Source organism: Microcaecilia unicolor, chromosome 4 (genome assembly GCF_901765095.1).
Source record: "Microcaecilia unicolor chromosome 4, aMicUni1.1, whole genome shotgun sequence".
NCBI classification, from domain to species: domain Eukaryota; kingdom Metazoa; phylum Chordata; class Amphibia; order Gymnophiona; family Siphonopidae; genus Microcaecilia; species Microcaecilia unicolor.
The window spans coordinates 337,323,726-337,338,732 of record NC_044034.1 but is presented as its reverse complement, the minus strand read 5'-3'; the positions used below and the strand labels follow the sequence as shown (position 1 = coordinate 337,338,732).

Genomic DNA, 15,007 nt, shown 5'->3' with positions numbered 1-15,007 from the left:
TTACTAAATCACTAGTGGAACCATGCCCGTTTCCTCAACAATGAAACGGGCCCTAGGTAGGCTGTCCTGTAAGCTTTTTTTCTCTCTCCCCTGCCCTCCCCTCCATGTCCAGCAATTCTTTCCTCCCCTCCCCTCCATGTCCAGCGATTCTCCTCTTCCTTGCCCTCCCATTCGTGCCCCGCGATTCTCTCCTGTACTGTCCTCCCATCCCATCCTTGTCCATCAATTCTCCTCTGCCCTGCTCTGCCCTCCCCTTTCCTTCCTCCCTCCCTCCCCTCGATGTCTCGCGATTCTCTCCTCCCCTCGATTTATACCTGAATGTTCTCTGACTGGCTGGCACTGGCTTCCTGTCCGTTCGTAACATCCCTCCTGACGTCAGCTCGCCTCCAATAAATAAAATGGTCTGTGTCGGCATTTGTGCACGGCAGCCTCTAGCACAGCTTAGTAAACCGGAGGGGAGGGGGGGTATATATTTTCCTAGACTTCTCCTTATAGACTGTCCTGATTTGAGTAATCATGTGTCTTTATCACCAAAATTGTGTGGATTTAATCGACTAGGCCTTTTCACATGTCTGGTTAGCGACCGGGAAGCAAAACCAAAGACATAGATTTGAATTCTGCACAGGGTTATACTATACATCTGAGCAGCTCCTTCCAATGCTAATCTTTTCCCATGATTAGAATACTGGACACCAGTAACACTGCTGCCTTCTAGATCTATTCAGTACTGGACAGGTCCAAGGAATAATGCCATTCCTCAGCAACTAGTAATGTCACTGTAAAGTCAAACTGGTCTTGGAAAGGCCTTGGGGAATCCTCTACAGGTACTCCTACTGCAGGATTCCCAAGGTCTCTACACTCGCACATAAAAAGACACATTCACCCACACTTTTGCTGTTGGGCTGCTACTCATACAGAGCTGCTAAGGGGGCTGGATCGCTGAGAGGGAGATTTTAAACATGCCCCAGTTCCCTCTCACTCTACATCTTGGCTCCACCCCCAACAGACCTCAGACAGCACCAAGAAGCCGCTTCCCCATTGGACAGCAGAAGTTGGCTTAATAAAACATCATCTCCTGCTGCCGTGGGACCAGTCTCACGATAAGATCTGAGATTTTGTAGCTCTTATCGTGAGACCAGTCCTGCAGCAGTAGGAAGATGACAGCTTATTAATACATCTCCTGCTGCTGATGGAGGAAGAAGCTGTCCAGCGGGAGTGTGGGAGATGACCTGAGAAAGCAGGGAGTCTCCCGCTGAATGCAGGAGACTTGGCAGGTCTGCTCATATGCTCACTCAGTGTATCCTGCCAGCTATATGAATGGTGTGGCTGGGTGGGCCTGAGGCAAAAATGAAGGGACCCAGGCCCACCTGTTGTTATGCTTCTGAGTAGGTTTGGATGAGAGGTCAGAGAACTACAGCAGGCAAAGAAGGACTCAAGGAGCAGCAGGGCTAGGGAGAGATGGAAAGCCTGAAGAACTGCAGGTGATGAATGAGGTGGTGTAAGAGGACAGGAGGAACAGCAGCAGAAAGGGAGGAGGATATGGAGTGGTGGTGGCTAGTAGAAGAGGGAAGGAGGGAAGGCCAAGGAATTGTACATGTGACAGAAGGGAAGCAGGGAGAGATCTCATACTCTATGGGGAAGTTGAGGAGTCAGCGGAGCTAAAAGATTGGATAGTTTTTGGACCATTTATCCAGAGCTGCTCCTATCCAGTTAACTCCCACTCCTTCAGCCTCTGGATTGAATTTCAGAACCTTTAAGTTGTGGTTTGGACCCCTTTGTTTTTGATATTTCCTGGTTATCCACTACTCCATTTGTATGATTTGGATAGACTGCATATTAGAATGTTTTGGGGGGGGTTTTGGCTAGAGATTTATCAACATCTCGCACCAGACTTTACTTATCAGATGTTGCACAAAGTTGGGGGAAGTGCTGCAGTCACAAGACCTGCCGCTGACAGCTTGTCCTAGAACACCTGGTTTTGCTAAAAATTGGAAAACCAGCAGTATTTAATGACGCAGTCAGTATAAAACAGCAAAAAGCTAAAAATAACTCACATTTTATTGCATATGAAGCACACAAGCAGGAAATTCTATTTATATGTAAAATCTGGATTCGTTTCCATTCATCATCTGTGACCCATCAGGGAGCAGCATGGTATACAATCCTAGTCCTTTTTAAAAAGTACCTTTTGTACATAACTTTTTCTTCATCTTCCTTTGTGGTAGCATTTTGAGGCTGACATCTTTTTAAGCCAGGCCCAGAGGTGCCAAGGTTGGCTTAGCCCAAAGCTGGAGATTTCACTGCTGTGCTGGAGATTGAAGGCAAATGAGTGAGTCTTTTTTGTGGGGCCACAGCTCTGTCTAAAACTAGCTCTGGCAGATGTATATTCCAAAAACTTAAATATTCTAATTAATAAATAGAAATTCCTTTTTCTACCCTCATCATCTGGCCATTTTAATTTTCTTCATCATGTTGGTCCCAATCTATGGTTTCTGCTTTCCTCTATCTTCTCTTAACTCTTGCCAGGGTCTCTTTCTCCATTTGGTATTTCTTCTCTCTCCATGTCCACCATGCATCTTCCCTCCTGTATCACTATCACACTGTCGCTTCCCTCCTATGTTGCTATCACCCTGTCTAGTATTTCCCCTGTGTTCCTTCTGCTATCCTTTCACTATGTTACGTATCCCTTTTCTCTATGTCTGTATTCTTGCCCTATCCAGTATCACCCTTCTGTCCTCATCCCCCTCATGTGTCATCATCCATTTGTGTCTTTATACCCACCTCCCCCAACAGTTCGGCATCATCCTTCTGTGTCCCTATCCCTCCCCATGTTCATCATCTATCCCTGTCTCCCCCTTCATCATAGCTTTCTACCCAGGAATTCAGTAAAGGTCCCTCTCTCTCCTGCACTCATCCTCACCCCTATTCCATGCAGGTTCAGCCTCTTCCTGCTTCCCTCACAGATCCCGGCATCATTCCATTTTCTTCCTCTCCCTCCTCCCCCGTACCTGTATATCTCCCTCTTCTCCTGCAGGTCCCGCATCTTTTAGCTGCCTCCGTCCCTCACAATATGGTATCTCTCACTCCCTTCCCTCCTATCCCCCATCTTGGGTCAGCATCTGTCACTCGCTCCCTCCCCCAACCCAGGGTCCTTGCCTTCCATCCTGGCCTGCACCGGCAGCCGCAGCACTGAAAGCAGGCTGCCTGTGGATGGTTCACCTGGGCCTTCCCTCTGCCTTCCGTCTGCCAGATCTGCCTTCTCCAGAAACATGCAGTGGAATCAGAGGAGGTGGGACTGGCAGTGGGAAATGAAAGAGATGCCGATCGGGGGGGGGGGGGGGGGGGGTGGTGAGAGGAGCCAATGCTGGAGAAAAAGGTGTTTTATTGTGGTAATTGCATGTGTCACGTGCCAAATCCATGTGACTTGCCACGTCTGCAGTCCTAGGACAGATAATGGCACAGTAGCTGAGCATTTCAGCTTGTTAGATCATACTCTGTAGACTCTGGGTCATCCCAGGTCCGGGATTCATCTATATTTTCCACAAAGAATAAAAATGCGTTGATGCACAGAGTAGGGCCGGTCTTAGCAATTGCGGAGTCCTATGTAGACCAGTTTGGTGGGCCCCTCCCCATCCCACCTAGCCCCGCCTCTTGTTGATAAGACGTGTTTTGAACATTTATTTTTACTTCAAATAGACAAATCAAGCAAAACTTATACAGAAAAACTAATTCAAATATGCACAATGCTATCGTAGGAAACCTTTGAGTTTAAAAAGCAAAACCATGTGCATGTAAGGACTGGATAAATTAATTAAAACAAATCCCCTTAATATGTAATACTTGGTAGCAATAATGAAAAAGTGATGGAATATTCACATAGTAAGCAGCCTGAGCCAACAGATTTATTTTCCACTGAACATAATTAACTTTGTATGAACTTGGCTGCTAATAGTGTGCTGAACTGGACAATGTTGGCACATTTAGAATGGCTCTGGACAGTTCTGCATGAGGGAAACCCTTCCCTCATTAATCAATACCTTCTCTGTGAAGTAGTAATAATAATAATATAAAAAAGGCAAGTGCATTTTTATAATATACCACTGCATTCCACAAAGCAAAAGGAACAAGTTCCCACATGCTTTCTTTTTTTTTTCTTTTGATGTAGGCACAGGAAAAAAAAGATTTTAAATGTTCTCAGGTTTCAATCTGATTCATGTTTAATGTGGGGTAAAATGCCATAAATAAATAGAAACTGTGAATGTTGAGCACCTAATTCTCATAATATGATGTCTGTTTAGTGGCCCTTTACCAGAAGAAAAAAAAAATCTCTACACAAATATTAGTACTAGGGTGTCCCTATAACCAGCCCCTCCAAATGACACAGATATTACCTTGATTTTTTTTTTTACAGTATGCTTCCCTCCACTCCCCATCTCACCCCACCCCCTACCTATTCCAGACCTCCTCCTTGCTCCCCCGAGCCACAGGGTGCCTTCCCGGCACATACCCGAGGCCACCCTGGTGGTCTAGTGGCGTCTGCAGGGCAGAAAAGATTCCCAGTGTTTCCTTAGCTGCCGCATCTTCCTTAAAGTGACTGCTGAGACTTCCAGTGGCAGCCTTACAAGACTTCAGCTTCCCTAACTCAAAAGGAGGCGTGTCGGGGGTGTTCCAGAATAACAGAATACTGCCTAACCACGCTTAATTTGGGCACTGGCATTTATACCAGGTTTTAGCAGCGTAAGTCCAGTGGCCAAAAGTTAGGTGTGCAGGCCTTTATAGAACAGTGCTTAGCGCTGAATGTTTTTCAGCACCTGAGTTCTGGCGCCATTTATTGAATTACTTCCCAATGAATTCCATGCTTAAATTATTTGAAAAATTACCTGGGTCAGGACTGTGGGTGTGTCCTCTGGTTCATTGGTGGGCCACTGTGGGACCCATTTTGGGTTTCGAGAAGTTCCAGGGCTGTCGGGGACAGAAACGCAGGAGCTGCGCTAGCCAGAGTAGGTTTGATTTCAGCTCCTCTGTGCACCCACCCCCTGCCACTCGAAGCTGCTGCCTAGCCTCACATAATAGTCAAGCAGGCCCTACACATCTATTTTCATACTCTTGTCTGGTGTCTAGCCTGCTGCAAACCTTTGTGTGAATATAAAAACAGAAACTTTTTCCACCACTTCCTTAAATACTGTTTCAAATAGTGAACAAAATGGGACCCAGGACTAATATCCCTGATTATCACTGATGGGCTCTTGGAATAAACTCCATCTGTCACACTACTCTGTTGCCTAGCATTAAGGTGTGTGTATAACCCAGTTCAGCTTATTAGGACACACCCCTAGGCAGTTCAGTGGACCAGTGTCCAAATCCCTTCTGAAATGCAAGTACGCTACATACAGTACTCAGCCTCAGGGCTATCCTCAGAGTGCATAATGCTCCCCCTCACCCCTGCTAGTTCCCACCCCCAGGAAGGGGCGGGTGAAAAGTATATGTGCCCACATGCTGGGATAGAAGGAGTATTTGGAAGGCAGCCATTGATGGTCTGGCTCATTCTGCTTTTCTCCACTTTCTGGCACCCTCTTGACTTAGCACCCTGCCTCATCCTGCCCATCTGTAGCAATGGCACTAGCCAAGGAAACTGGTGTCTTTTATTTTCTTTTACAGTATACTGCTATCAAAATACACTGAATACTGTCTTGTTTAATTAGAGGAGTGTGGTAGCCGTGTTAGTCCACTCTTAAGGTTATCAATAGAAATCAAACAAAATAAAACATGGAAAAGAAAATAAGATGATACCTTTTTTGTTGGACATAACTTAATACATTTCTTGATTAGCTTTCGAAGGTTGCCCTTCTTCGTCAGATCGGAAATAAGCAAATGTGCTAGCTGCCAGTGTATATAAGTGAAAACATTCAAGCATTACTATGACAGTCTGACAGGATGGGAGGATGGGGGTGGGTAGGAGGTATGCATGGGGACATCAAAGCATATCATTGATATTCTAACAGGATGGGTGTGGATAGGTGAGGGGTGGGGTGATCAACAGAGACATACAGCTTTATGGTTTATAATGGGCTAGGAACCCCAGATCCTTGTTAAGTCCTTTCTGTTGGGTGTTAAAATATTCAATCATTCTGACTTCAAAGGTCTTACGTTCTTGTATGGTTTTAAAGTTACCTTTCAGGATTCTCACTGTGAAGTCACTGGTACAGTGTCCTGGTCCTGTAAAATGCTGACCAACAGGTGTGGGAACCCTACTGGCACCAGTATTGTTCATGTGATGTCTATGTAAATTGAATCTTGTCTTAAGCATCTGGCCTGTTTCTCCAATATAGCATCCTTCGTTACTTTTACACTGAATGATATATACCACATTGGAAGATGAGCAAGTGAAAGATCCCTTTATGTTGAATATCTTTCCTTTGTGGATGACTTTGGGGTCCTGTGAAATATTTTGGCATAGTTTGCAACTGGATAAATTACAGGGAAGTGTGCCCTTCTGTTCCTTTTTAGTCTGTGATGGAAGTTTACTTCTGATTAGCTTGTGTTTTAAGTTGGGTGGCTGTCGGAAGGCCAGTACTGGTGGGGATGGAAATATCTCTTTCAGTAATTCATCCTCCTGGAGTATAGGTTGTAGATCTCTTATGATTTTCCTCAGTTTTTCCAGCTCTGGATTGTATGTCACTACAAGGGGGATTCTGTCTGTGGATTTTTTCTCCTTGTACTGTAGCAAATTCTCCCTAGGTGTTTTGAGGGAGGAGGCAATATTCTTGGAGATTATTTTGGGGTTGTAGCCTTTCTGTTTGAAGGATGCAGTCAGGCTTTTAAGGTGTCTGTCTCTGTCCCCTGGGTCAGAGCAGATACGGTGGTATCTTGTGGCTTGGCTGTAAATAATGGATCTTTTTGTATGTGAAGGATGGAAGCTGGAGTTGTGGAGGTAGCTGCATCTGTCTGTGGGTTTCTTGTATATAGATGCTTGTATACAGCCATCACTGATTGAGACCGTGATGTCCAAAAAATTGACTTGTTTAATGAAATCGATATTTCCAAAATAGTTATTTCAAAAGTTCCAACGTTAAAACTAGGTTAGAAGGTAATTATTATACAGGGAAAAAAAAAGCCACCCTACCTGGTCTGTCTTGTTAGTTAATGTTCTGCAGGTAAATCCAACATTGTAACGTAGTAAAGGTCAACAGATAAAGACCTGCATGGTCCATCCAGCCTGCTCAGCAAGGTGGCCAGAGTTCCTCTTAGTCCTGATTAAATGCCATCATAGAAAAATCTCTATTTCTTCCTGCCAGTTTGGAGTACAGACTGTGGATGTCTGCCAGACACCTGTCCTACTTCCCAACTACTGGTGGAAGGGCTGGCTGGGCAGACTTATACAGCCTGTATAATTAGGGGTCTCGGCCAGCTCTGCATTTACATGTGCCCTAATGTAACACAGATCCATTCAGATTTTACGCCAGTGAGTTTGAAGTCATTTTTTTCCCTTGTTTTACAAAAGTGTTTGAGACTGAAATGGAAAAATTGAACAATATTGTAAGTAGTTTGATTTCCATCGTAGTCTTATGTTAGAAATTGTTTAATCTCTTTTATGTATGGGTATTGTTGACAATTCTGACCCTCAAACTTTTGTTCTTTTTTTTCCATTAGGTCAGGACTATTTTGATTTAGGTGATGCGCTGGATGATCCAGGTAAGCAATTTGTTTTACATTCTGTAAGACTTTTAAGGTAATTTCCTAGAGCAGCAGTTCTTAACCCAGTCCTTGGGACATATCCAGCCAGTCAGGTTTTCAAGATACCCATGGTGACTATGTATGAGAGAGTTGCATGCACTACTTCTATTCAACTATCTCGTGCATATTCATCGTGGGTATCCTGAAAACCTGACTGCCTAGGTGTGTCCTGAGGACTGGGTTGAGAACACCTGTCCTAGAGTAATACTCTTAATAGTTGAGTGTGATACCACCAGAACTCTGTCACAATACATTGGTACATAACAAAACAGTGCCTTCTGCTTGTAGAAATTCAACATGCGTTAAATAGGAGATTCAGAATAGCAAGGCACGTGAAACGGCTGATTTCACAGCCAGATTTATAAAGGGGCACCTGGTTTAAGAGGGCAAGTAGTTTATATCTAAGGCGTCTGAATTTATGCATTAATGGTAAACACTGATAATTCAGCACCGGTTCAAAAAAAAAAAAAAAAAGGTGTTCATTGGATGAATGCCATAAAAACACTTCTGGTACCTCTCCCCCAGCCTGTTGTGTATCCTCTGCTTAGTTTTTTGTACCTTTTCTGCACTGTTGGATTCCTGAGTGACACAAACGTGCATATCACACCAAAACACAGAGGCAAAAGTGTACAATGTCAGGACTTGCTGCCATGGGGAGGAAAGCTGCACTGATAAGTATTTACCTGCAGGGAGAATGTATTCAAATTTGGGAAAAGCTAAACTTAGGGTTAAATAGGTAATTTCAGTGTCTTTTTTTTTTTTTTAAATTTTATTTTTTGGCATTTATATCCCCACATCTCTATATATAAAACTCACCCTCAACGTTCTATTTGCACTGACGTCACTGAAGCTAGGTTAGTAAGTTCGAAGCTCTGAAGCCACACAAAATCACAGTCTGTGGGCCCCGCCCTCGCGTCAAACGTTATGACGTTGAGGGCGGAGCACATTCTCAGCTCCAACGTTGTACTGCACTGTAGCTCTCGCACGGAGGCTGCAGGGGGGCTGGCGACAAAGGGACGGAGGGGAGCCTTGCTAGCGCCCGTTTCATTGCGATTTGAAACGGGCCTTCGTTACTAGTTTTCCAATAAATATTGTCTCAATGTGGCTTACAGTAGGGTTGAGTGTGTTATTTGCATATGCATGAGAAATATGGTTGTCTGCTTATGTAATAAAGGCAGTTTAGAATGTAGTTTAACATTTAAAGTCTCTGTTTAGAGTTACATATAAAAGCAGTTTAGAGCATGCCCAGCAGTTTAAATAAGTCTGTACTGAGTTTGATTCCCCCATCCCATCTTTGATTTACAGGCTTTTAAGCCAGTTAAGAGGATAGAAAGTTTAATTAGTACAACTTCATCAGCCAGTAATTAACTATTAGCAAAACAGTGGTCCTTGAGGAAAACTTAAAGAAATAAAATAGCATAACATTTAACTAGTAATCTTAAGGGACTTTAATTTAGTTTATATACCCCCTACTCCATTAGTGACAACTCATAATATACAGGCAGCATTCCAGCAGTGAGTTGGGGGCCATCCAGTCTTTTGCATTGGCTGTCACATGTTCGATTGTCTGAGGTAATATATGTGCACTCATTGCAGAGAGCTCCTAGTACTCGGGGAACAAATCTTATTCCTGATAGAGTAGTAGACTTGGAGGAACCGAGGCAGACAGAAAAGTACATAGATGAGACCTTCAGGTGCATATTACAGCAGTCTCACCTCCAGTCTGGCAGTCTCTGTGCTGCCATGGAGGAGAAATTCCACCTGAAAGGAGATCTTCACCTTGGTGTGGCAAGAAGGGATCCATTAGCCAGGACCTGCCCTTGGAGTGATGTAATATACTCTTGTACTAAGGATGAGTCTCCTAAGGCATGTGTCCAAGAAGGAAGAGTTATTTATTTATTTATTTACTTATGTATGTATTTATATAAAAAATTTCTATACCACCTATAACTAGGTGGTTTACAATAACCGTACACAGTATTCATAATACAACACATAGAACAAAACAAACCATAATAAAAATACAATCTTCAGGGTTAAAAAAATACTGAGAAAAACAATTTTGTTTTCAACAATTTCCTAAACTGTGTCGCACTATCACAGTTCCGAAGATGACCTGGCAATGCATTCCGCAATGTTATCCCTGCACGAACAAAGGCTGTAGCTTGTGTTTCTGCATACCAAAGTTTAGTGACTATATCAGTTGAAAGTCTCATAGTAGCCTCTGACTGCAATTCACGTCTTGGATGGTGAACAGTTTCAAATAGAATGGGGCAACAGCAAACAGAGTCTGGTGTATAATTGACAGTACCTTGAATTGGATCCTCTGAGTTACAGGCAGCCAGTGTAGTTTTTTAAGCATTGATGTCACATGAGAAAACTTTGCCACCCCCATTATTCTCACTGCTGCATTTTGGACCACTTGCAATGCCCTGACACTCAAAGATGACATACCGATATATATAAGTAAACACTGCTCAACTTCAATCTTATTTTTCGATATATATATACTACTAGCTTACTGAGTTCAAAATCACAAAAGTATATATATGTCTATATATAAGGATCTCTCAGACCGGCGTACCTTCCCTTAATAAGGCTAAAATGAGCCTAGCATATATTTCAAAAGGGGGTAACGCATTCGTCATTGATCCTCAGACATTTTTCATATCTTTTTTTATATAAATATACATAAAGTATTTTTAAATTTTTCTATTATTTCCCCATTTTTTAATCTCAATATATTCTTTAGTACATAGCTTATCTCATTTCTTTAGTACTTAGCTTATCTCGTTTCTTAATCGATATTCAGTAACTTTTCAATATTCATCGATATTCAATATCTTTTCAATATTCATAGGCTGGAGACCAGATGTCACACCGACATAGATCCATGTTTCGCGTATTACAACGCTGTTTCAAGGTAGTCTCCTATATAGAAAAACAAGTTTTAATCACTATTTTCCATATTGTGTTTTAACCTACAAGTAAGCTTAACTCACCCCGCTCTCGTCAAATAGTCTCCATCAAAGATGGCCGACCAGCGTCTATTTCGGATTATATATCCGGTAACGTAACTTAACGTAAACTAACGTATAGCGTCATTCTCCACTCTCGGGTTACCAGTTGAAAAAATCTCAAATCAAATAAGCGTCTGCCAATCTATTTCCCGGTTTAATCCCATAGGTTCAATTGCATGTAGAGTAAATATCCAATATTGTTCTTTATAATTTAATATACCTTCAAGATCTCCTCCCTCCCATCCTTCTGTAATTTGATCAATAATACGCCACTTTAGATCGAAAATAGAGTGGCCATAATCAATCCAATGTTGCACTAATGGTGCTTCCACTTTTTTATTTAAAATTCTGGATTTATGCTCTGTCAGTCTAACTTTTATTGATCGCATACTTCGTCCTACATAGATCTTCTTTCAAGGACATTCTATAACATATACTACCATTTTTGTATTACAATTTGAATTGAATCTTAATGGCAATTGTCTGCCCATAGTAGGATCATTCCATACAGGTCCTATTATAGCTGTAGTGCACCATTGTAGTGCACCATTGTAGTGCACTACAGCTATAATAGGACCTGTATGGAATGATCCTACTATGGGCAGACAATTGCCATTAAGATTCAATTCAAATTGTAATACAAAAATGGTAGTATATGTTATAGAATGTCCTTGTAAGAAGATCTATGTAGGACGAAGTATGCGATCAATAAAAGTTAGACTGACAGAGCATAAATCCAGAATTTTAAATAAAAAAGTGGAAGCACCATTAGTGCAACATTGGATTGATTATGGCCACTCTATTTTCGATCTAAAGTGGCGTATTATTGATCAAATTACAGAAGGATGGGAGGGAGGAGATCTTGAAGGTATATTAAATTATAAAGAACAATATTGGATATTTACTCTACATGCAATTGAACCTATGGGATTAAACCGGGAAATAGATTGGCAGACGCTTATTTGATTTGAGATTTTTTCAACTGGTAACCCGAGAGTGGAGAATGACGCTATACGTTAGTTTACGTTAAGTTACGTTACCGGATATATAATCCGAAATAGACGCTGGTCGGCCATCTTTGATGGAGACTATTTGACGAGAGCGGGGTGAGTTAAGCTTACTTGTAGGTTAAAACACAATATGGAAAATAGTGATTAAAACTTGTTTTTCTATATAGGAGACTACCTTGAAACAGCGTTGTAATACGCGAAACATGGATCTATGTCGGTGTGACATCTGGTCTCCAGCCTATGAATATTGAAAAGATATTGAATATCGATGAATATTGAAAAGTTACTGAATATCGATTAAGAAACGAGATAAGCTAAGTACTAAAGAAATGAGATAAGCTATGTACTAAAGAATATATTGAGATTAAAAAATGGGGAAATAATAGAAAAATTTAAAAATACTTTATGTATATTTATATAAAAAAAGATATGAAAAATGTCTGAGGATCAATGACGAATGCGTTACCCCCTTTTGAAATATATGCTAGGCTCATTTTAGCCTTATTAAGGGAAGGTACGCCGGTCTGAGAGATCCTTATATATAGACATATATATACTTTTGTGATTTTGAACTCAGTAAGCTAGTAGTATATATATATCGAAAAATAAGATTGAAGTTGAGCAGTGTTTACTTATAGAATGTGAGCTCCCTTCAACATAAATAAATACTCTGGTGCGTACTAAGTATACCGATATATATGGCATTGCAGTAGTCTAAACGCAGCAGAACCCAACTTTGAACAACACATCGGAAATCATAACTAGAAAGCATAGGTTTCAATCGATACAACATATGCAAATGTTTAAATGCCACCTAATGTCATTGTCAATTTACTATCCAAGATTATCCCCAGTAATTTCATTTCCATGCTGGTACACATATATTTCCCAAACATACAGTAGATGGCCAATCAAACAATTCCTCCTTATCCACAATCATAACTTTTGTTTTTGCCGCATTCGGAACCAATACATGTATAGAGATCCATTTCTTCACTGCCTCCATACAATCACTTAGTTGACTACCAAATCCTACACCTCTAGATGCTATTGTGAAAAAACAAAATTGAACATCATCCGCATAAAATCGGTATGAAGTACATTACCTAGTGGTGCAAAGAGTACGTTAAACAATAAGGCTGACAGTGCTGACCCCTGTGGTACTCTTGAGATCTGTGCTTTGAACAATCATTGACCTCCCCCTCAAATACGAAGCGAAACAACAAATAACCTGTCCGTCCACTCCTAATTTTTGCAATATATCAAGTAATAAATTCAAATCTACTGAATCAAACGCTCCCGATACATCGAGAGATACCAAACAGAAGCAGGTATTATCCTCTATATTTCTCTTAAGGTAATCTATATTAGAAATAATCAAAGTTTCAACATTGTACGCTGGTCTAAATCCACATAACACATCAAACTTATCCACATTCAGTGAATCATAAATTTAAAACTGTTTTTTTGTCTAATAGACCATGCATTTATACAAGCACAGGCCACCCACTCACTCCACAAAACCATCAAGCTGCCTTAACTCTAAACTTTTACCTAAAAAAGGCACTGTTGATATTGGTCGATAATTACTCAAAAAACTGCAGAATCTAATGTAGTTTTTTTCAACAGTGGTTTCACGTTAACCTGTTTACAAAAATCCGGAAAAACACCCTCTCTTAGGGATGTATTTACAATCAGTGTTATGGAGGGAGCTATCTGTTGGGCTCTTTTCCGTAACAGCCCAGAAGAACAGGGGTCACGTAAAGACCATGTAGGTGTAATCGACCTTATTAATCCTTCAACCTCTTTAACAGCCAGCAAATCAAAAACAGACCATGTATTCTTCCATATAAGCCACACTGAACCTACCAAAAGGTGGGAAAATGTGGGATACAAATGACTATGATAGAATGAGGAAAATGAGGAACAGCTGCAAAGATTAAAGTTTACATCAAGCGTGGACTTTGTTCAAAAGTACCATTCAGGAAGCCCAGATCAGATATATTCCACATAGTAAAGAAGATGTAAGGAAGACCAAATAGCCAGGAAGGTTAAAAAGTGAGGTGAAGGAGGCTATTAAACGCAAAAGAACATCTGTTAGAAAATGGAGGAAGGATCCAAATGAAGATAATAGGAATCAGCATAAGGAATGGCAAATTAAGGGGCTCTTTCACTAAGCCGCCTACCGCCTGACTACCGCATGGCCCTTGCGGTAATTTCATTTTTGGAGCATGTCCAATACGTTCGTCTGAAAAATATTTTTTATTTTTGGACGCGCGCCAAGTGGCATTTGATGCACGTCGGTCGTTACTGCTCGGATTCTTTACCGCTAGGTCAATGGCTGGCGGTAAGGTCTCAGACCCAAAATGGACACATGGCAATTTTCATTTAGCCGCACGTCCATTTTCGGCAAGAATAAAAAAAAAGGCCTTTTTACAGGCGTGCTAAAAAATGGATCGGCGCGTGCCCAAAACCCGCGTCTATACTACCTCAAGCCATTTTTCAGCGTGCCTTTGTAAAAGGACCCCTAAATGCAAAGCACTGGTAAGGAGGACAAAATGAGAATTTGAAAAGAAGCTTGTCTTAAAGTCAAAAATATACTATAAAACTTTATAAGGTACATTAGAAGCAAGACACCAGTAAGAGAATTGTTTGGACTGTTAGATGATTGATGGGTAAAAGGGGAAATCATGAAGAACTAGGTCATAGCAGACAGACTAAATGAGCCCTTTGCTTCAGTCTTCACAGAGGAACATGTGGGGAGATACCAGTGCCAGAAATGGTATTCAGTGCTGATGAGTAACATAGTAACATAGTAGATGACGGCAGAAAAAGACCTGCACGGTCCATCCAGTCTGCCCAACAAGACAAACATATGTGTAAACCTTACCTTGATTTGTACCTGCCTTATTCAGGGCACAGACCGTACACAAGTCTGCGCAGCAGTACTTCCCGCCTCCCAACCACCAGTCCCGCCTCACATCACCAGCTTTGGCACAGACCGTATAAGTCTGCCCTCCACTATCCTCGGCTCCCAACCACCAACCCCTCTTCCCCCCACATGCTCCGCCACCCAATTTTGGCTAAGCTTCTGAGGATCCATTCCTTCTGCACAGGATTCCTTTATGCATATCCCACGCATGTTTGAATTCCGTTACCGTTTTCATCTCCACCACCTCCCGCGGGAGGGCATTCCGCACCACCCTCTCCGTGAAAAAATACTTCCTGACATCTTTCCTGAGG

General features: G+C 41.7%; 1 protein-coding gene across 5 annotated transcripts in view; it reads left to right on the top strand.

The window, feature by feature from the left end:
• The window catches only part of LOC115469438 (CD99 antigen-like), a 153,223-nt gene that overhangs the window by 55,061 nt on the left and 83,155 nt on the right, over positions 1 to 15,007 (top strand). For all 5 annotated transcript variants that reach the window (XM_030202089.1, XM_030202087.1, XM_030202086.1 and 2 more), the window contains exon 2: positions 7,651 to 7,692. In XM_030202089.1, coding sequence (XP_030057949.1) covers positions 7,651 to 7,692 — 42 coding nt within the window. The remainder of the gene's footprint in view (positions 1 to 7,650; positions 7,693 to 15,007) is intronic.